Source organism: Mastomys coucha, unplaced genomic scaffold (genome assembly GCF_008632895.1).
Source record: "Mastomys coucha isolate ucsf_1 unplaced genomic scaffold, UCSF_Mcou_1 pScaffold3, whole genome shotgun sequence".
Lineage (NCBI taxonomy): Eukaryota > Metazoa > Chordata > Mammalia > Rodentia > Muridae > Mastomys > Mastomys coucha.
The window spans coordinates 11,530,135-11,551,899 of record NW_022196909.1 but is presented as its reverse complement, the minus strand read 5'-3'; the positions used below and the strand labels follow the sequence as shown (position 1 = coordinate 11,551,899).

General features: G+C 52.0%; 2 protein-coding genes across 14 annotated transcripts in view; one reads left to right on the top strand and one right to left on the bottom strand.

The window, feature by feature from the left end:
• CUNH10orf105 (chromosome unknown C10orf105 homolog) overlaps window positions 1–15,033 on the top strand; it is a 24,358-nt gene extending 9,325 nt beyond the window's left edge. Inside the window, exons 1-4 of one of the 5 annotated variants that reach the window (XM_031348012.1) lie at window positions 960–984; window positions 3,794–4,040; window positions 10,660–10,875; window positions 13,250–15,033. In XM_031348012.1, the coding sequence (XP_031203872.1) occupies window positions 13,255–13,641 (387 nt within the window). In that variant the 5' untranslated portion in view covers window positions 960–984; window positions 3,794–4,040; window positions 10,660–10,875; window positions 13,250–13,254 and the 3' untranslated portion in view covers window positions 13,642–15,033. Of the gene's footprint in view, window positions 1–959; window positions 985–3,784; window positions 4,041–10,536; window positions 10,876–11,504; window positions 11,576–13,249 lie in introns of those variants that run through there. The other 4 variants (XM_031348013.1, XM_031348014.1, XM_031348011.1 and 1 more) reach the window with 4 other exon arrangements.
• Cdh23 (cadherin related 23) overlaps window positions 1–21,765 on the bottom strand; it is a 402,933-nt gene that overhangs the window by 90,576 nt on the left and 290,592 nt on the right. For all 9 annotated transcript variants that reach the window (XM_031347990.1, XM_031347992.1, XM_031348002.1 and 6 more), the window contains 4 exons: window positions 20,242–20,355; window positions 16,546–16,694; window positions 3,594–3,654; window positions 1,921–2,069 (listed from right to left, as the gene is read on the bottom strand). In XM_031347990.1, the coding sequence (XP_031203850.1) occupies window positions 1,921–2,069; window positions 3,594–3,654; window positions 16,546–16,694; window positions 20,242–20,355 (473 nt within the window). The remainder of the gene's footprint in view (window positions 1–1,920; window positions 2,070–3,593; window positions 3,655–16,545; window positions 16,695–20,241; window positions 20,356–21,765) is intronic.

The window sequence follows — 21,765 nt, the reverse complement described above, 5'->3', positions numbered from 1 at the left end:
CCCGCTTTCCTGACTCTCTTAGGAGAATAGAGGTTCTAAACTGCAGGGGCCATCAAATCTCCATGACAGGGATAACACCTGAATTTTTTTTCGAGACAGGGTTTCTCTGTGTGGCCCTGGCTGTCCTGGAACTCACTCTGTAGACCAGGCTGGCCTTGAACTCAGAAATCTGCCTGTCTCTGCCTCCCAAGTGCTGGGATGAAAGGCGTGCACCACCACCGCCTGGCAACACTTGAATTCTTAAAGTTACTCTTTGGGGATGTAGTGCTTGTCAGGGCTCTGAGAAGCCTTCTTGGGCATGGTGGTCCAGGAATCGTATTGTGTAGAGGTGAGAGAACAGTCTGGGCCACTCACCTCGGGGTGAAGCCTGGCTCTACCCATAGCATAATGAGACCCTAACCAAGTTAGTTGATTCCTCCCTGCCTCCGTCTCCTCATCTGTAGAATGGGTGTAACGCAGGGCCGTCCTCAGAATTGGGTCAATTTCTTTTCTTTTCTCTTTTTTAGCATCTTGAGGGCAGGACCATATAAAAAGGGCCCAAGGCTGCGGCTGGGGTGCCTCACCTTGCAGTACTGCACAGTCTGCCTTTGATCTGTTTCACACCCTGGGATGTTGCAAAGAATTTGGTTTAACAAGGTTGGTGGCTAAAAATGGCACAGTAGCAGACACAGCGATCAGGCTCTTGAGAAACAGGTGCGTGGGGGAGGGGAGGGGACACAGAGAGAGCGGAGGTTAGGATGCCTGAAGGGCAGGGGTCCAGCCTGAGCCTCACTGAGACCAGCCACTCTTGTGACCTGATGTAAGTCCGCAGAGGAAAGACACTGGCCTGACTGTGTTCGTTAGCATGTGAATAAGAGCCTGCCACGCAGGGAAGCTACTGTGGCGAGACTTTCTGGTACAAACCAGGAAACCATATCTCTGTCAATCAACACGCTCTCTAAGGATCTAGGGGACCTAATCCCTCTGCTGTATCCACTTGGACAGGTATTCATTCACTCTTTAAAGGATGGGGGGCGGAGTATGGGGGGTGGGGGGGGGGACGGTTAGCCTGTCGGGAGCCAACTCTCTCTCCTGTCTCCTCTGAGATGAGAGCAAGGAGCTAGGAATTCAGAGCTGGCCCCGCTCTGACCGATCTGCATGGGGCCCAGATTCTGGTTGGAGATATCCATCATTAACATGAGGGAAAGTGTCCTGGAGTGACTTGATTGACAGCTGACCAGGTAGATCCTGCTTGGCATTTCCAGAGGGGTTTGATGGGCCGCTTAATAGGTTCAGCTGACTCAGCCACACTCAGGCCTGGGTACACGTCCCTGCCTGATGACTTCCCACCGTCCTCCATGATAGGGACCTCTGGTCCCTGACTCACTTCCTGTGGCTTTAGGGGAAGGGGCCTATGGGCTGCTACGTGTGTATGGAGAATGAGCGAACGTAAACAACACAGGCAAGAGGCAGATCTCTGCGTGTGTGACCATTAGAGAAGGTCCTTTGGCCACCGCCGCCTAGTGAGGGTGTGTGCAAAGAATGCAGCTAGGAATGGGGTTGGGAGAATTTTAGGAACAGTTTCAAGAGCAACATTGTTGGACTTGGACCCAACATACATAGGCTCAAGCCTGCTCCTGCCTTTGGACACTTCTCTGAGACTCTGTTCTTCATCTACAAAACAATATTGCTATTTGCTCCTCCGAGTTTATGTCTAGGAAAGTTTCTCAATGTGCTGTGGAGAGTTAGATGAGATAGATCAGTGAGGTTCTCCCTTTTTCTCCCTTAGACACAAGTATCATGAAAATGTGGCACGGAGCAAAAGGACAATTACAAGATCCCTGGCTGGGCTGGGCCCTTGGTCTCCTCACCAAATTCCATGCCCCGCCACACCGGTCAGTGGCAAAACCTGCCCCACTAGGCCCCAGTATGTGTTCTCACCCTGACAGAGCTCCGCATGGGTCCCAGGTCATGGTTGTAGGCTTCTACCATCAGCACATGGGACGAGTTCCGTTCCCTGTCCAGGGGCCTTGGGCCTCGCATCAGGAGCCCGCTGCTGATGTGGAGCCGGAAGTTGTTGCCATGGTTACCTGTGGAGAGGCACATGAGATGCATGGGCTGGACCCTATGCGATAGAAGGCAGTAAGTTCCGGGCCCTGTGGTACATTGGTCCTGCCCGAAGGACTTGGGTGTTGAATTAATTATTAATTAATAAATCCTGGCACGGGGTTGCTTCTTGCCTCAACGGTTTATGTTCTCAAGTGAAAGACGCTCACACAGCCTTTATATTTTAATATGCCTCGTTCAGCACAACAGTTGGGCAGCTGCCTGATCTCCATACTATTTGATCCTACCTCCCACCTCCTATTTTCTAGGTTCTATCTTGGCCACTCTTACCCTCTGGGCCACGCTCTCATGGCTCCTTCACATGGCAGCCATGCCTCTCTGTCCTGTACTCTCCCCGCATGGCAGATCGCCTCCTTTCCTTCTTGCTCCCGGTCCCAAGCCCAGGAAAACCTAAAATCCTACCTCTGTCTGTTCTGCCCAGCTATTGCCTATTGGCATCTTTATCTACCAATCAGAGCCAACTGGGGGCAGATTCCCAGAAGGTAGTGCAGACTCTCTCACGCAAACAGTTTTTTTTTTTTTCGGGAGTGGGGGGGACACAAATTAGCATTAGAATACAGAAGCTACATCTCTCCCTTTTGGTCCAATTAAAAAAAAATAGGGCTCTTTTCTCTCAGATACACATTGAATATTAATTAGTATAACAATTACATAAGTTGTAAGGTATGACATACACTTGTAACATCCAGTTCGTCGTATTTGGCCATGTAGATAAAGTATTCTATCGTCTATCCTAACTGAAAGAGTTTACAATTCTGTGCCTCAAATATGTTTGGTTTTACCTTATATTACCAACTGAAAACCATCCTTCACTTGGGAATTTGGTTAAGGCCCACAATGGCCTAACAGAGGAGGACATGGAACTGGAACTCACCTGCCTCTTCCCTGTATGAAGCCTAGGGTCTAGCCCTATGTTCACACTTCCACTTCTACTGGGGATATGGAGGCTTCAGAAGAACCCAAGCCTACTGTCAGTGGGCGAGCGAATCTAGGATGTAGTGGACCCCAGTGGGCCGGGTGGGTACCCATGATCTGGAGTTCTCTCCAGGGACACACTTATCCACACTCAGTCCCTGGAGTTCATGTGGGGTGGCTGCACCCTTGATCCGGTGAGTGGTGTCGCATGCTCTGGTTGTGAACAGCTTGGAGAAGGGCCTGTGTTTCTAGGGGGAGCCCAGGCGAGTGAATCACCAATGACTTTCCCAGGGGGATGCCCTGACTTCCAGGGTCCTCTCTGTCACCGTGTCAGCTCTGAGAACACTGTCGCACGTGGAGCCCTTAGGTACAAGGCCAGCATCCCCTTCTCTGCTTAGAATATATTCAACTTAGTGTAAACAGTCGGGGAACCCACTTTCTCCCTGAGCTGCCACCTGTGTATATGGTGCTTGGGAATCTGCTCTGCTCCGCCCAAAAGAAGAGTTGTCTCCGCAGGGTGGCGGCTATCCCTCCTATCCCGCAGCAGCTCACTTACCCAGCAGCTCACTTACCGTGGAGGATGCGGTACCAGACACGCCCAAACTCCCCCTCGTCTGCATCTGTGGCTTTCAGCTGAAGGAGAAGAGACAGTGGAATTATTCCTAACCCCAAGGCAGGCTGTCTTTGCAGTCCCCCATACCTGACCCCAGGCATGTGTGTGCATCCTTTTTATTGTCCACAAGGACACCTTACCTTCTGTTGCCCCATCCAGGACCACATGTGAGACATTAATTAGGTCATCACTCTCTGGCCCAGGCTGAACAAGGCCACTCCATGCCTCTATGACCCCCTACCAGTGAGGCTCTTGATGTCTTGGGACCATCACGAGGGTGACTCTGAAGCAGCTGCCACATCACTGAAAAGCCTACTTTGGCACGGGTGAAGATGTTTAAAAGCTGTGTCCCTGGAGCTCCCTGATCTGCTTACAGGCAGTCGCACTGAAGAGTTTCCCATGATCCGTAAGTAACCTGGGCTCCTATAAACGTATTGGTTTACCGAGGTAGCGCTGAGTGGAATCATTTGTGTTTATCATTAGTGCTCTATGTGGGGAGATGTTGGTATATACCACCCTGGGGGAAAGCTTGGCAACAGAATTGGTACCTACTGTGATTTGAATGTAGAATGCTCCCATTGCCTTATTAATTAAGGTTGAAGATTATTGTTGACTGATAGCCTTCTGGGGCTCAGACCCCTGCAATATGGAGGACTCCCTTCATGGGCAGGGCTTCCCTTTCTCTGGCCTTGCCTGGAGAGTTCAACCCTCCCCCCACTCCCCCGCGCTGGCCACCATTACCTCTACCTGCAGAATGTCCTGTAGCCTTAGCTAGATTACAGGTTCCACTTCCCTTTCTCCCGATCAGAACCCTTTCAGTTAGCACCTGAGATTCCTGAAATGCTTCTCCATGCTAATGGGGCATTTTGGTACCCTAAGCCCTCAGCCAATGACCTTTGCTCATCCTGGATGTTTCTACCCCAAAATTCCCCAACACTATATAAGCTTTGAGTCACCCCCAAGTAAAGTTGATCTGACTCCCTTCTGGTGGTCCTGGTGTGTCTTAGACACTCTGTGTACTCACAGGGCTTGGTCCCCAGATGGGGACGCTGTTTGGGAAGGCTGTGGAACCTTTAGGAGACAGTGCCTCACCCTGGAAGAAGTGGGTCACTGGGGACTGCACTTGAGGCCTCATACCCTGCCTCTACTTCCCATTCACCCTCTGCTTCTGTGGCCGGGGATCCTGTGAAGGAAGGAAGCGGGAGGCCAGAATGGCCAGTAGTGATGGAGACCTCAGGCAACCCCAAGAACACTGTGAGAAACAGGCTTCAGTGAGCAGCTTGTTTATCTGGGGAGAACAAAGGCTATTTAAACCTTTGGGGAGTGGGTAGAGGCTTTCCTTGGCTGAGGCTAAGGCGCTGGGGATGCTTCATTTGCATAAGGAGGAATTCCAGATGCTGCTGGACTTCACCTTATAAGGAGAGAGGAAGTTTAACCTGGCTGCGACTACCGGACCTCCTCTGGTTGGGACAAAGGTTGGGGCCCAGGACTATGAGCCCCTGGACATGCAGGCTTGGGGTAGGGGAGAGAGTGGTCCTTACTCCTATGGCTCTCAAGATGAGATTGATGGGGCTGGACATCACTCTGGGGCTCTAGCTCCTCCTGGTTCCACGGTACTCCCACCCCACACATCTCCATTGTAGATGCAGAGTGACCGGGCAACCTCCTGCGTCGGTCACCACATCCTTCCTGCCTGCTGCCATGATGGACTGGTATCCCTCTGAAACTGTAAACCAAAATATGCCCTTTATCCTTAAGATGCTTTAGTTAGGGCATTTATTACGGCAATGGGAAAGTAACTAAGACAGCACCCGAGTGGGATCAGCGGAATGCATCTGCCATGGGTGATAAGACGTGTATCTGAAGCTGCTCCCTCTGGAGAGGTGCACTAGACACAGTCACTGCAGCCGTTGCACGGCCTCTGCTGTGGGTGATGACGTGAAAACGAAGCTCAGCAACCCAGAAAGAACTGGCCTCTGCAAGAGAGGAATTACTATAGGAAAGTGGCACACGGATGCCATCCCTCGTGACAGCCTTTGATTTGGCAGGAGGAAGGCTGAAAAGGGAGAAGAGACGGAGGCGGCGTTAGCAGCGGCTTCCTATAGCTAGCTGGATGCCAGGGAGAGAAATGCAAGTTAGAGCCGAGATACACTGGTTTCCTGGGAGGCGATGGCTTAGAACCCACAGAAAGAATGGAAGGGTAAGGAGGAGCAGTGTATCCATCTTTAATACAGAGAAAAGGGGGAAATCTATGATTCAGGATGCAGGCAGAGACCTTAACTGTGGCCCAGTGCAATAAACAATGACAATAGGCTGGGTGGTGGTGGCAGGCCGGGCGGTGGTGGCACATGCCTTTAATCCCAGCACTTGGGAGGCAGAGGCAGGCGGATTTCTGAGTTCAAGGACAGCCTGGTCTACAGAGTGAGTTCCAGGACAGCCAGGGCTACACAGAAAAACCCTGTAACCCCCCCCCCCAAAAAAAAAAACAATGACAACAAGGGACTCCTCAGCCTCCAAACTGATGGAGTTGGGAAAGATTCATTATTGCTTTTGCACATATGTATGCAGGTGTGCCCTGAGTATGTGGGTGCCTGCAGGGACCAGAAGAAGAGGGTGTTGGATCCCTGGGAGCGACCATATGTGGACACCAGGAAGCAAATGGAGGGCCCCTGGAAGAGAGGGGAGTGCTTAGCCACCCTGCCATCTCTCAAGCCTCAGGGGAAAGACTTTGAAAGAAGGAATAAAAGAGCCTCTTTCGGGCTGCTGTGTGAGGCCATGGGGGCAGACTGAGCTGGGCTGGAATAAAAAGCCAGTGATACAGCTGTCCATTCTGCCGCCTTGAACTGAGGTGGCACGAGCTGAGCCAATAGGAGAGAAGCGAGTCCCTGATGGACTGGCTCATATCAGCCAATGGGAACACTGGGTTACTTCTGACTAAGGTCTTCGTGGCTAGCAGGGACGGGAGGCCGAGGAGGAGTGACAAGCATTGCTATGGGAACTGGGTGGTGACTAATGGCCAGTTTGTGGCTTTGAGTACTGTGTTTACTGGAGAGTTACAAAAGAAGTTGATTTACCTAGGGAAGGTTGTGGGGCCTGAGTTGCTTTGCTGAGCTCCCTGGTGGGATGTGACCTTTACAAAACGGGAAAGGCTCTGGTGAACCCGAACGACTTAGACCAGGGGTTCTCAACCTTCCTAACACTGCGACCCTTTAATACAGTTCCTCGTGTTGTGGAGAGCCCCAACCATAAAACTATGTTTGTGGCGGCTTCATAACTGCAATTTTGCTAGTGTTATGACTGTCATCATGCAGACATCTGTGTTTTCTGATGGTCTTAGGCGACCCCTGTGAAAAAAGACAACCCAAGGGGTCTTGACCCACAGGTTGAAAACCACTAGTTTAGACCAACCCTGTGTAATCTGGGTTTGTAAGATGATAAAGCCAAGATGCGGGGTGGGGGTGGGGGTCGGAGCAAAAGGACTGTCCAGGTCACTGAAAGGCAAATGTGGCAAGATTCATGCTGAGCCAAAGGCATTAGGGGAAATACTGACGGAAGGGCAGACACTATGCCCGGGAGCTTCTAGAAGGATTTATGGGAGAGGAGAAAGGAGGAGAAAGGGATAGGGTGGAGTAGGAGAGACAGATAAAAACATGCAAACGAATGAGCCGTACCCACTTCCCCCTTCAAGAAGGGACACTGGACTGGAGCGGTGGCATATGCCTGCAATCCCCGCGTAGCATGCACGATCAGGAGGACTGTCACAATTTTAAAGCTAGGATGGTCTATATGGTCTAGCCTGGGCTACAGAATAAGATTCTGTATCAAGAACTTCACCCACGCCGGGCAGTGGTGGCGCACGCCTTTAATCCCAGCACTTGGGAGGCAGAGGCAGGCAGATTTCTGAGTTTGAGGCCAGCCTGGTCTACAGAGTGAGTTCCAGGACAGCCAGGGCTACACAGAGAAACCCTGTCTCGGAAAAATCCCCCCCCCCCCAAAAAAAAAAAGAAGAAGAACTTCACCTACATGGGGACTTTTTCAGTAACTTAGTTGTGGCCAACGGATAACGATGTCCATGGAACTGGTACGGAGCCTGTCAGAGCCAGACAGTCTGTCCTTTAGCATGGGCAATGGCAACATGATGCCACTCATCCGTAACCACCAGTTCAGTCAAGAGTCACAAGCTAGCCCCATCAAGCCCATGCTGGGCAGGGAAACACATGGCAGCCCCATGGGAGTGCCCCAGGATGAGGACATAGGGTAGTTTATGGCGAAGGACTGCATTCTGGGTGGAGGTGGGGGTCAGATGGGGTAGAGCCTCCAACCACGGTGTGGTGTCCAATATTGCTCTTTGGTTTTGTTTGTTTGCTTTGATGACGTCAGTGACACCGTGACAAGATCCTACCATGCATCACCGGACCTCGCTTACTTCTTTTGGTGTCCCCCTAGCTGCTGAACCACACGACCACCGGCACTTGCTTCCAGCAGTGCGACTTTCAGAATAAGGTGGGCTTTCAGAGACCATGCCCATCCTCTGCGGAAAAGTCTCACTGCATAAAGCCAACCCCAAGTGCCTTACGGATTTGGGAAAAAAAAAAATCTGAAATAACAGTAACAGGAGTCTAAAGAAAGGCATACTATGTAGGTGCAAAAGGGCATGCCCGGAAGCCATACGATGATTGTGAACTAATTAATTATCCCAGTGCCGGATAGGCTGCTGGCCAGGGGGGCCCCGTGGGACCCCCACATCAAATGGGCCATTGTGACTGGTATTGGTTGCATGCCAACCTTAGATGGTAAGTCCTTACTGTTGGAGACACTATATACTTTTGTTGAAGAAAGCAACCTAGAACTGAGCCAGGAGCTCCCTCCTTGTTGGCTGGCTTTCACAGAGCTGGAAGGCCCTGTGCAGGCTATTAAGAGAGAAGTGCCCACCATCTTATTCTGTTACAGATTCTATATAGACCACATACCAGGCAAAAACGTCCTCTCTGGTGTAACAGTGGACTGACTGTATGTATACCTAAATACAGACAATAGCGGCTTAGCTGTTAACAGTGCTTTGCTGTTGGATTTAAGGCCTACGGCATAGGGCAGAACTCATATTTGGTACTTAAACCAGGGCAAAACTTTGTGGCTGTAGAAGGTCAGAGTCCCCAGTAGTAAGGCCACAGTGGTTGCTCTGCTCAGCAGATGTGATCTTCCTGTCCAATAACCTCCCGTGCATTTATATTACATGCATAGGTTATTGCTGCTGTCTTCCTAAGCAGGAATTTTTATTTTATTTTATTTTATTTTATTTTATTTTATTTTATTTTATTTTGCAGTGGACAGTAATTACTGAAAAGACTCTTGGGTGGAGTTGCTAGAAACTCAGGCGGGAAACTCCATCTTCTGTAGTCATGGCCCGTGCTGGGGTGAGCCTTTTGATGACGCACATGTTTTTGAGTTATTTACTTTCGAGTCCTGTATGGAACTCTCTTAAAGTCACTGGTTCACCACGAGAGGCTTACGTACGTCACTTCTTTGGTTTGCTGCCACTATTCTGCCTTGAGTGACTGACTATGTTTGTCCTTGTCTTCCTCTACTGACCCCACAAGAGAGGAAGGGCCCTGTCTGATGCCATGTTACTACTCTCTGGTACATAGTAGGGTTGTTTGCTTCTGTGTTGTTGTTTTGAGATTAGGGTTCAAATAGTCCAGGCTGGACTTGAACTCTTGATCCTCCTGTCTCTAGTTCCCAAGTGCTAGATTGTAGGAGGGCATCGCCACGCCTGGCTTTTTGTATTCTTTGCTAAATGGAGGTGTAAAATGACTGAGTGGCCAGTCTCTGGTGAGAGACACTGAGCTGACCCTCAGCAAGCACAAGATGAAAGACTGCGTGCCACATACAGCACTGAAACGTTCGGATCCCTGGTCCTCGATCTTCTGCAAGCCCAGCTGCGTCCCCATCTCATTTCCCCTTGGATCCTGTGGGTCATGCCACGACGGCTCTGGTACTGGTCTCTCTCTTTGCCATGGTGATCAAATCAGGTTTGGGGACATGCCACTCAAAGTTCTAATACAAGTTTCCTTATCTTCACTTACTGGACACACTTCGGGAGGAAGTCAGAAGAGGGAACCGCGCTTGCAAAGAGCAAGTCAGCAGATAGACTGCCCCACCCCCACTCATCTAAGGCAAGAGATCTTGTCCTTTAATTAGAGAAACACGGGGCTCCTACTCAGCTCTAACTTGTGGGATAACTCTGGGCCTGTGGGATACCTTATGCCTGCCCGGAGCACAGCCTTGACACCTGTTAGGAGGGATGGTGCTGGATCACCAAGGCTCCCTCCATGTTTAACAGTACATGAGGAAGGCTTCTGTCCACTCCAGAGTTGTGAGACAAGGCTTAAGTTTGTGGTGAAAGGCCTGTGGGCTTTAAATGTGGTTGTGATTATCAGCATGTTGAATTCTGAGACCATGGAGTCCCCTGATGGGCAAGCTGTACAATATCTAGGCTCCTAAGCAAGCAGCTGGTTGCCAGGGGAGTTTGGTATTGTGGGGAGAAGGGAGGGTTGTGGGTGAGGGTTGGAGAGGACCTGGTACCCCACTCACACTGTGAATAGCCTGCCCTTGGCTGTCCCTCATGCTTTCTGAAACATGTTGAAATGTGAGATATGGCATCCCCTTCTGCAGCCAGCTAAGGGCCATTTTCTGAAGATCCAGGAAAAACAAGGTCTAGGGACCCTGCAGAGGAAGCCTTGGGGGTTTCAGGGCCCATCACCCCGTGCCTCTTTGCTTATAGACCCTCTCCCTGGTAACCTGAGGGCTGGCAGGCACTGAATAGTCGACCATACCATTCAAATTCCCAAGGGGGGTGATGGGAGCCCCAGGCCAAGAGGCGGTTAAACCCGTTCCCGCCCTGACCAGTGTTTCTGCACATGAGAGGGTTCCAAGGAGACAGGCTGGAGTGAGCCAGGCGAAGGCCTCCCTCTCTTTCTTTTCCACTCAGTTGCTACCTCTACACTCCCATTTGTCCCCTCCCCCAGACAGGCCAGGACTCTCCTAACAAAACCAGCCCAGGACGAAAAGTAGGGGGAGAGCCAGTCTCCTGCAGGCTCAGCAGCACAACATAGGATCACAGCCTGATCACAGCCCGGCCCACTGGTACACCTTGGATCTCCCTGGACACCTGCCTGCTGAGGATACAGACCTCCAAGGAAAGGACGTGAGGTCAATGCCGAGAGACGATAGAGAAAGCTGATGTAAGAAGTGGGGGAGACCCTTACTGGGAACTTGGGAGGCTGTGAAGGTGTGCTCAGATTCAGAGCACATTTCTATTACTCCGAGAAAAGAAGTAAGGCCCAGTAAAGGGGAATGGCTAAGCCACGGCTACATTTTCTCTGTGGGACTCTAAGGAAGGAAGAATGTTCTAGAGAGAGCTTATAGAGAGATGTTTTCAGAGGAGGGTTCCAGTAGGAAGGCTTGCCTCAAGCTCCTGGGCCTGGTCTCAAGCTCTCCAGTGTCACAGACTGCCACTAGAATATCTCAGGTCTCCATATAGAAGTGGCCCTGGGGCCTGTAGCCTCACAGCTCCTCTGGGTTCTGAGCTGGTAGGATGTGGGCTTTTAGCTGGGACTGCTCTGTCTTATGGTGGCCAAGTGTTGAGAGCCAAGGCGGGGCAGCTACTTTCTCTCCACCAGGGATGGCAGTGGGTATACCCCATCCCTGCTCCAACTCAGATGCCAGGAAGGGCTGATCCATGGATGCTGTCCACTCAGAGAGCTTTCCAGGCCCAAGGCCTGGTGGGTGGAGGCCCTCAGCTGTTAGACAGGCATCAGAATTTCCAGCTTGGAGCAGCTGTAAGGAATGGGAGGGGTTGGGACAAGGACTGGTGGGTGGAGGGCACTGGATGCCCTCAGTCAACTGTGCCCAGGAGCCAGGACTTAGGTCCGGGAGTTGCTGGTGAGTGCCCAGGTGGGACAAGGGCTCTAGTCAGGAGGCTAATGGGGCTGGGTGGCCATGTTTCCTGCTTTCCCATAGTTTCAGGGTGGGCCTAGTGACAGACCCTCCCCTGTGGCCTGGCTTTGGTGCTAGATAGAACCCGAGGGAGATACAAAGAAAACCGGGAAAGTGGAAGCTGAGGGAGATACAAAGAAAACAGGGAAAGTGGTAGCTGTTCTCTTCCTGCCTCAGGTCCAATAATTGAAAATTCGTTTCAGAATCTTTGGAATCAAGTTTGTCTGGCCTTTTGTTAATACCTGTTTCTCCTCTGTGCTGTAAACAATGTTGCACTGGTTGCTAATGAGACAGCAGGAATGTTTGTCTTAAAAAACGGAAAAAAAAAAAAAAAAGCTTGTTTGCCTCAGTGGGTAAACTTGAAGAGCCTGGGCAAACTTCTACTCCTCAGGGGCTGTCGGCTTAGGCTGTGGGGGATCCTCGGAGCTGTCCATCACACACTACCCATACCAAGGCTCAGCTACTAGATGTCCAGTTTAGCTTGGTCCTCTGTCTACATGGACCGTCTGTGCCATTCCCCATGCGGGATGGGTCCTCAGCAGGGATCATGGAAATGTCCTGCAGCTTTTCGCCTTCACTCTGTCAACTCTTTACGGGTTTTATTCCCAGGTGTGTCTGAGTGACTCCCTGGGCTCAGAGAGGGTTGGAGGCTTGAAGGGTGGCAGGCCTGGGGCCAGAAGTCGGGACACCTAGTCTTGTCCTTTCCTTGCCCATGTGACTTGGGTTTGGCTTCTTATGCTAGGAGGTAGTGTGTGTGTGTGTGTGTGTGTGTGTGTGTGTGTGTGTTCAGTTTCCCTGGAGGGAGGTTAGACTGTATCAGGAAGAAACAACAGAAGTATCCTTGGATCCAGGCAGGTGAAATACCTATGTGGTGGGTCTGGGAGAGTGTGGCCAGCTGGGGCCAGTGCCCTACGTAAAGGGGGGCTATCAGAAAAGCCAATAATGAAACTGACATGTCAAGAGAAGCCAGGCATGCAGATATCTGGAAATCAATCAATCAATCAATCCATCCATCCATCCATCCATCCATCCACCCACCCACCCACCCATCCATCCACCCATCCATCCAAGTCTCACGGAGCTCAGGCTGGTCTCAAATGCAACCAAAGCTTGCCTTGAACTCCTATCCCTTCCCACCCCTGAGTCCTGAGATGATCGGCACGCACCACTACCCCTGGTTTGGAAATCTCACTTAGACCCTAGGCGACTGCTAGGGGCTCTGGCAGACTACCACAGCCTCTCACCTTCTGACTTGTGCCTGATTCATTAAGTGGCTTGCTGACTCTTAGGGCTTTTAAAAGACTGTCTAGTAATTGCTGAGAACAGATCATAAAAAGCCAGAAAGCTTTCTATATCCCGAGGTCTTCATGGCAGAGAGGCAGTGAATGGCTGAAAAGAAAGCCCAGGTACAGACCCAGCCCTATCACTAAGCAGATGCATAAGATGCCTCTCGATGCTAACCTGTGACAAGCCATCAAGGGAGCACGACTAACTGTTCAGCACCCGCTGGCTTGCTCCAGGTTAAGTCTCACTTGCTCCTGTCTGGCTTGCTCCAGGTTAAGTCTCACTTGCTCCTGTCTGGAATGCAACTGCTCCTGATTCTATGTCCTGCCCTTGTAGGTACCATGAACACAGAGGGCTCCAGCCTTCCCAGCCCTCCAACCTTTCTTACGACCCCAGCCACTTCTGGGACTTCCACCCAGTCTGCCGACCCTGTACCGATTCTCATTGCCCTGGCCTGCATTTTTCTACTCCTGGCCTCTTGCCTGCTGTTCATGATGCTGTGTAAGCCAACTGCCCTGGACCCTGGCCGCCGAGGTGCCCGGGAATGCATGCCACATCACCCAGCGAGCCCCAGTGAGCCCAGGCTCCGGCTCTGGAAGCGCCTGGGCTCGCTGCGACGCTCTCTGCACAGCTTCCGACGAGGCAGGCCCGCTATCCAGCGGAGTCCTCTGCCGGGCCTCCATGACCACCAAGGTGACTATGACTGGACCGAAGCCACCAAGATGTGACACAGTGCCCATCCACACGTGGGCTCAGCCAAGACCATCCCACCTCTGATGAAACCTGGCATCACAGGCCATAGGACATACTCTGGACCCCAAAAGCACCCCAGTCTTTCCCTCTGTGTCTAGTCTATGTCCTTTCCCAGGAGACTCTGAAGGCTCCTGATTCTGTGTGCTAACAGACCTTTGGATCAAAAGATGAATATCCAAAGGCCTTTTAGCCCTTTCCTCTGGGGCTCTGAGGTATAGCTTGGGGCACTGGAGCACCCATTTTGGAAGCAAGGTATATACTAATCTTAGGAATAGCATCTTTGGTCCTCCAGAAACCTGGTTTATCTTCTGACGATCCAGCTTAAACCAGCTGCTAAGAGGTTCAGATGTCTCAGCTAGTAGGATGCTTGTATCTGTGCTAGCCCAAGGAAAGGGACTCGGGCATCTTTCTTGACCTTCCTGCCCCTTCTGTTGGGTCTTGTTCATTGCCAGCTAGGGCACTGGTAAGGATCAAATCATGAGCATCCTTCAGTGGCACCTGTCAGGATAGCTTGGGAAGACTTGGAGATGGATGAAGATGTTTCCTGTACGCCGAATGTGGGAAGATCACACTTGTAATCCCAGCATTCAACGGGCCGAGGTAGGATTGTCTAAGGCAGCCTGAGCTAAACGTGAAATCACAATGCCAATTTAAAATCAAGACAAGTGAGACAAACACAAACTAAGCTGCTGTCCAAGGCTAGGTGGAGGCTGAGTCACCGTGGCGGGAGGCTAGCCACTGTCAGCACCAGAGGCGATGTCACCTGGACTCTGAGGATGCAGTGGTACCAAGTCTCACCGGGGAAGAGGTGGCCTCCTCTCAGATTGTGTGAACCAGACCTCCTAGGACAGCTGGAGGATCAAGGCTGGATGGCACTAGCTGTGCTCTCTGTGGTGTTGCAACAACTTCATCAAGAGACAGGTCAAAGCAGGCCCACTCCAGTATGGTGTGGGCTGTTGGGAATCATCCCTTCTCTCACTCACCCTCTCCGGTCAAGGCCTTCCGCATCTTAGACTTGAAAATGGGGCGGAGGGAACCTGAGATGTTTAGCTCCTGTCGAGGAGTCAAGTGATCCAGGAGCCAATCACAGGACTGCCTACCCGACCCAAGTCTTCCCAAGGACCAATCTCTGGTTTTGCTGTTACCTGGTTCAGAGCCATCATTGTCTCCCATGTGGCCACTGGGTGTACCCGCTCCACAGAGTGCAGCAGGATCTGGGCACGAGCTGCAATTTATATTTCACACCTCATCCTGACCAGACACTTGAGGCAACTGAATGATACTGTCCTCTCTGTTTATGGTTTATGCTTTACTAGTAGCAGTGTTTCGAAGCATTCTTTGTTTTCCAATAGAACTACCCTCTCTCTCGGAATTGCTCTTGTGGTGTCTAATCTGTATCAGGAGGGCCAGCAGCAAGCACAGTCTTGTCTGTTTTTTTTTTTTTCCCCCATGAGCCTGGGAGCAGCAGGGAGTGAGATCTTATCCAAGGACTCACTCCTGCTCACCAAGGAAGCAGGTATCAGGTGTGAGCTCGACCCACACTGATTTCCCAGTGTCCCCTGTGACAGCCCTAAAGGAAGCATGCTATGGAGGTAAGGCCACTGTGCCTCGCCCCTGCATCCCTGTGACCTCAGAGAGGGAGTGGGGACATCTTTGCAGGGCACTTCTAGGGCCTGGGAGAAAGTGTCCTGGGACTCTGAACATCTGAGAAGTGAGGCAAGCAGGAGTTAGGGGAAGCTTGCATCACTCAGGGACTCCAAGATGCGGGCCCAAGTCTTACCTACAGAGAAACCAGCATTTCAGGGCCGGGAAGAAAACCAGCTCCTCTCCAAACCATCTTTGAACCATCTTGTTTCTTCACCTCCCTGAAACATCTCAGGCTAAAATATAGGAACGAGGCTCCCTCATGACCCGCTATGATGTCCCTATTTTGGGTAGGCTGTAGTTTCTGGAGTGCCTATCAGTGAGCAGAGAGTGGCAGATGCTAAGCAAGGGTGGGGTCCTACTGCCTCATGCAGGTGGCGGTGGTGGGGCTCTGATTCTTTCTTAGCCGAGGCCAGAGGAAGGGACCCATTTCCTCCCTCCCTCTGGGAGCCAGACGCTGGACTCTTCGTGCATGCCTCCGGTCTTCCTGGAATCTACTGGGAGTCGGCTTTCTGAGCCTCTCCTGAAAATTCACGGTGCCCACACAGGGAGGCAGACACATTCCTGCCTCCTATTCTTCCTTCCCCCTGAGCTAGGAACCAGGCTGTAGTGGCAGTACCATCTTTGCTGAGTTGGCTCCTCACCCTTGGGATGAGTCGAAACATTGAGGCTGGTGAAACGGGCCATTCATTCCCTGTCTTCCCTCCTGGCAACTGAGCGTCCCGTGTGTGTGTGTGTGTGTGTGTGTGTGTGTGTGTGTGTGTGTGTGTGTGTATGTGTATGTTGTGGTGTTGTGTGCTTCGTCTACAGGGTTCTCCTCACTCTGAGCCTTTTAGCTGTGGCTCCTACGCTGGGCCAAGGAGCCCTTTCTTCTGCCTGATTTCTTCCAAGAGGGGAGCCTGGCCAAGAAGCCCTGAAAGCCGCTCTGTTCTGGCCTTGCTGAGCCCTGGCGCTCTTTCTCCTTGATTGCCTTCCAGGAAAGGGTTGCTTCCCTCTCCCCACTGCTTTGAAAGGCTCTGGGGGAAGCCAAGGTGAGCCAGGGCCCTGTCCTCAGCTAACATACACTGGGGCCCACTCTTCCCAGAAGGGAGGAGGGACCATTTTGCTTGAAGTGAAATCCACTTCCAGCCCACCCTGGACCCTCACTGTTCCCCACCCCTTAAGGCATGACATTACTGAGCCTGTGCCCTCAGGGCTGAGCAGAGAGCCCTGCCTGGCCCTAGCCTGCCACCTACCTGCACAATGCTGTGGCCCTCTGGGATGTCTTCTGGGACACTGGCCTCATAGCTGCTTTGGAGAAAGATGGGCCGGTTGTCATTCACATCCAGCACCGTGACAAACACGGTGGCCGTACCAGTGCGTCGTTTGCCTACAGGGCCGTTGTCTGTGGGTGGTGAAGAACAGGCATTAGAAGCTATGTTACACGCCAGGCCATCAGCCAGAGTTACACTGTCCCACACCCGCCTCAAGGGATGGTGGCTTGCTGCCCTTCCAAATCATCAATAACACTAACAATACCCCGGGGGCTGACATAATGCCACGTCCCAGGCTCAGCCGTGTCTGGCTCATTCTGTCCTCACAACAACCAGGCAGGATTCTCCTTCCCAACGCACAGCCGAGCTAAAGAAGGTGGGGTGAATGGTCAAACCATCAAAGCCTGTGCCCACTATTCATTTCATAAAAAGGGGCCTATGGAGACATAATTAAGTTGAAGCTCTTGAAGGGAGGTCAGTCCTCCTAGCCATTTAACCAGTGATTAAATGACTTAGAAGATACTGTACTCTGATCACAGTGTGTGCCTGTAGCTCCTCGTGGGAAGCCAAGGCAGGAGGATTATTAGAGACCAGCCATTTGAGTGCTGCCTGTCTCAAAAAAAAAAAAAACTACTACCGCCAACGAGACGATCAGGTGAGGTGGGGCCATGAACCAAGGAACCCCAAGGCTACCAGACATGGAGGAGCAAGGAAGGATTCTTCCCAGAGGCTGGGGAGGAATTGGGACTCTGTTAAACATCTAGAACCAGAGGTACCACATCTGTGCCTTTTTAGGCCATGCCCCCAAAGGCAGCATCTTCCCAGGCTGCACTCAAGATGGGCAAAAGAGAGACCAGAGCAGGACAGAGCCAGCCAGGCATGGCTGAGCAGGGAAGGGCAGTTGGTATCTCTGGTTCTAGAGATGGCTCTTTCATGCCACCAAAGTTGCCTTAATTTGTCCCAGCAAGCCCGGGACCCACACAGGTGATGAGATAGGACATAGCCTATGGTCGGAGCCAGGATACTATGAGAGGTGAGGGACAGGGGTAAGACACTTGAGTCAAGCCGCCTCAAGGGCAGGCGGTTGCTGCTCCAGTCACAAATGATGAGCAAAATGTGGGTCCAGGAACACCTGGTGTCTCGTTTCTCAAGAGACTGAACATCTGGACTTTGGAATAAAGGCTTTGAAAGACATGTTCCCCACTAAGTATTCCTGTTCCTTATCAAGCACTAGGCTGGCCAATTCACCACACCTCCAGGACAAGCTTGGTCTTCCATCCTAAGGGATGCTGGAGCTCTGCAGGAGCCAGTCAGGGTGGACACAGAAATCACAGCCCCACCTGGGTAAGCTGCTCAAAGTCCTCCCCAGGGGATGACCACTCTTGCTCACTTTCCTGTGTCCCAGCCTGAATACCCTCAGGGAGGAGAGAGGTGGTTGGGTTGTCTGGGAATCAATAGTGACTTTGTTTTTCTTCCCCGTTGAGCATAGGCTGGGGTGCAAGTCATTCACCCAAGGGTGGCCTCTTTTCTAGGCTCCTCTCTGTGGAGCTTTGAATAGGTTTGGCCCCCAAAGATCCATGCGTTTCGATACTTAGTCATAGGGAGTGACACTATTGGGAGGTGTGGCCTTATTAGAGTAGGTGTGGCCTTGTTGGAGGAAGTGTGTCACTGTGTAGGTAGGCTTTGAGGTCTCCTATGCTCAGGCTCTGCCCAGTCAGGCATGGAATCCAGTCTCCTCCTGGCTGCCTCCAGATGTAGATGTAGAACTCCTGGCTTTTCCTCCAGCACCAAGCCTGCCTGCATGCTGCCATGTTTCCTGCCATGATGATAATGGACTGAACCTCTGAACCTCTAAGCCAGCCCCAATGAAATGTTTACCTTTATGAGAGTTGCCTTGGTCATGGTGCCTCTTCACAGCAGTAAACCCTAACTCAGATACTCCCTCTCATCTCAGGGGCCCTGCCTCAGCCGAGGATGCTGAGCTGAGAGACCTTCATAAAGGAGGGGAGCACAGCCCTCTGCTGGCTCTAGCTGGGTGATGGCTCCCCAGAAAGCAGTGTCTTTCCAGGCTACACTCAGGATGGGCAGAGAGCAGAGCAGGACAGAGCCAGCTGGGCACAGCTGAGCTGAGAGGGGTAGTTGGTTGGATGGGCATCATAGCTCATTCCTGCTTACCCACCAATCTCCACAAATACCTCAGAGGAGTTCCTGGGAGGAACAGGGGCCTCCCCACACTATTCTTCCCTCCAGAGAAGCGCCCCAGGGGCTTCCTACTGTTTAGGGAACAAAGACAAAGCTTTTAGCTCAAGATTCAGATTTCCACATCCTTTCCTATCTGACTCTAGCCTGTGCTTCCAGAGCATGCTACACCTTAGACTAGTGGCCTGTGTGTACTGGGAAACACACACACACACACACAGACAGACACACACAGACATACACAGACACACACACACACACACACACACACACACACACACACACACCCTTCATACCCCTTTCTTGCCTGCCCATCAGCATATCCTGCCCTTTCCCGGGAAGAGCACACCCAACCCCTCTCCCCATGCTGAGACTTGGAATTGCCAATGGGCGGGACACTGTCTTCATTAGGGTTTACTGCTGTGAACAGACACCATGACCAAGGCAAGTCTTATAAGGACAACACTTCATTGAGGCTGGTTTACAGGTTCAGAGGTTCAGTCCATTATCATCATAGCGGGAGCATGGCAGCATCCAGGCAGGCATAGCACAGGAGGAGCTGAGAGTTCTACATGTCCATCTGAAGGCTGCTAGGAGGAGAAGACTGGCTTCCAGGCAGCTAGGATGAGGGTCTTAAAGGCCACACCCACAGTGACACACTCCCTCCAACAGGGCCACACCTTCTAATAGTGCCATTTCCTGGGCCAAGCGTATTCAAACCACCACAGACACCCTCACCATCACCCCCATCACCCTGCCTGCAGCTCTAGAGATGAACAACTCATAGACACACCTCAGTTCCTTAGCCACAATGACATGCCCAGCCACAAGCACAGGGCAGATGGAACTGACCGCGGCTTGTTTAAAGGCTGGAGCAAAGGCCAGGGCTGCCTTCGTTACTCCTACACTTGAACCTGGGAGGATGCTGAACTGAGGTGGCTGTAGAGAATGGCCACTGTGGTCCAGACAATGACACAATCAACATCCAGGGACAGAGCAACAAAAGCGGGAAGTCCGAGGTCCAATGGTGTCCCCAAGCCCCGACCCTCACTACTCATTGATTTTAATTTTTGATGTTTTAATAAAGGGTCTCATGTAGTCCAGGCTGGACTTAAACTTGCCGTGAGGTTGGGAATGGTCTCGAACTCTTGATCCTTCCGTCCCTACCTCCTCAGTGTTAGGATCACAAATATGTGCCATCGTGCATGGATGTATGGTGCTCATAAGTCTCCTGTCTCCCCTCCTGTTTTGCTTTCTAACAGAGTGGCCACGAGTCTAATCATTGGCCTGCATGTGGCTTTACCCTTCTTCACAGTCGGGAGCATGGGATAGCCACTGTGGGGTGGGCCACACCCTGTGAGTGTGGTGGGCCTTTCCTCACTGGCCTCAGGGCAGAGCTTTGACTCTAAGCCTGGCTCCCCAGTGTGAACTCTGCCTGGGATAGCTGTGCAGGCAGTCTGCAGGGCAGCCAGCACTCACCTATGGCTTCCAGCACCAGTGTGTACGCAGCTGTGGTCTCACGGTCCAGGCCGACCACGGTTCTCACCACGGCATCACGGTAGCCCACACTAAACTTCCCGTCCACGTTCCCCGCTGCGAGCAGAAGGGGAGGAAGGCTTAGGTATTGGGCAGAGTTCTACGAGGAGACGCACCTCGACTCTCCTCCTAAGTGGAGACCTGCACAGGATCCCTCAGAGGAGGGGCTCTTACAGGTGGAGGGTGCAGCGTGCATGAACACCTACTGGGTGCAGCTTGTATGAGCACCGACTGTGTACCACCCGGCACTCCAATTATAGACCAGTTCATTTAACCTCCACACAATCTGAGGTTCTGTGCCTCCTGGGCTCCTCCTGTATGTCAATCCTGGAGCGTGGGTCCTGCCCGTATTGCCCTAGCATCTCTTTCAGAGGAGACTGAGCAGATGACTTGGGTAAGGGACTTTTTACACACCGCTAAGGACTGACTGGGGTAGGGGTGTCAATTTCCTAGGACCCTTATCTTTGGGGATAGTAAGGGGCTGAAGGACTACAGTTCTCTGGGTGGGAATTCATGGAGGACCAGAATGGCCTAGAGGGGCAGGTGGACCGGAGACAGGTGGGCTTGGTGTCCTTGGATGGTGGTGTTGGGTGGAGCGAGGAAAGGTACTCTCTGAGATCAGTGAGGGAGAGATGCCGCCTGTGTGAGCAGGCTGCAGTACTGCTCTCCAGCCAGCAGAGGGAGCTACTGTACTGTGCTTGGAACAATTGGTTACAGAGCTTGACAATCTAGACGGGCTCAAGGCAGGAGAGCGGGGAACGAGTCACTTTTCTCAGGTGCTCTTTGCATGGTTTGCCCCTGAGAGGAAAGACCTAGAAGACAATGTCCTGGCTCCTCACAGTCTAAGGTATCTTCCGCAAGAAACAAAACCCAGCTTTGCACGGGGCAGGGAAGAAACAAAGAGCAATTCGTGTTAGCGGCAGAAGCTCGAGGCTGATGTCAAGTGGGCATCTCACCAACTACGGCTTCGTGGGATGGTCTTTGGGCTAGGAGGTGGGCGTGAAGAGGAAAGGAGGGGAGAGCCTGCGATCCCTGGCTGCTGGGGAAGAGGTGTCAGGGTGGGTAGTGTGTACGCTGTGTATGTGTACAGGTGTGCATGCACAGATGTAGTATATATGCAACAGGGCTCCAGATGGCTCATGAGCAGAAAGAAGGTGGTTATGGGAGGGCCGAGGGATGTGCGTCTTAGTGCCTGTCAGGTGGGTCAGACATCGAAGAAAGCAGAAAACGGTTATAGCTTGTGAGGTGACAACCACAGAGTGTGTTGGCCCTTTCCCACGGGGTCTACTTCCATGGAAGGTTTGCTTTCTCCAGTGGGCCAGGACAGGGCCTCGTCAGCTTTAGCTACAACTCTATTGAACATCTTCCAGCCAAAACGAATCCATTTACGCGTTTCCAATTGTACTGGCTGGTTTTGTGTGTCAACTTGACACAGGCTGGAGTCATCACAGAGAAGGGAGCTTCAGT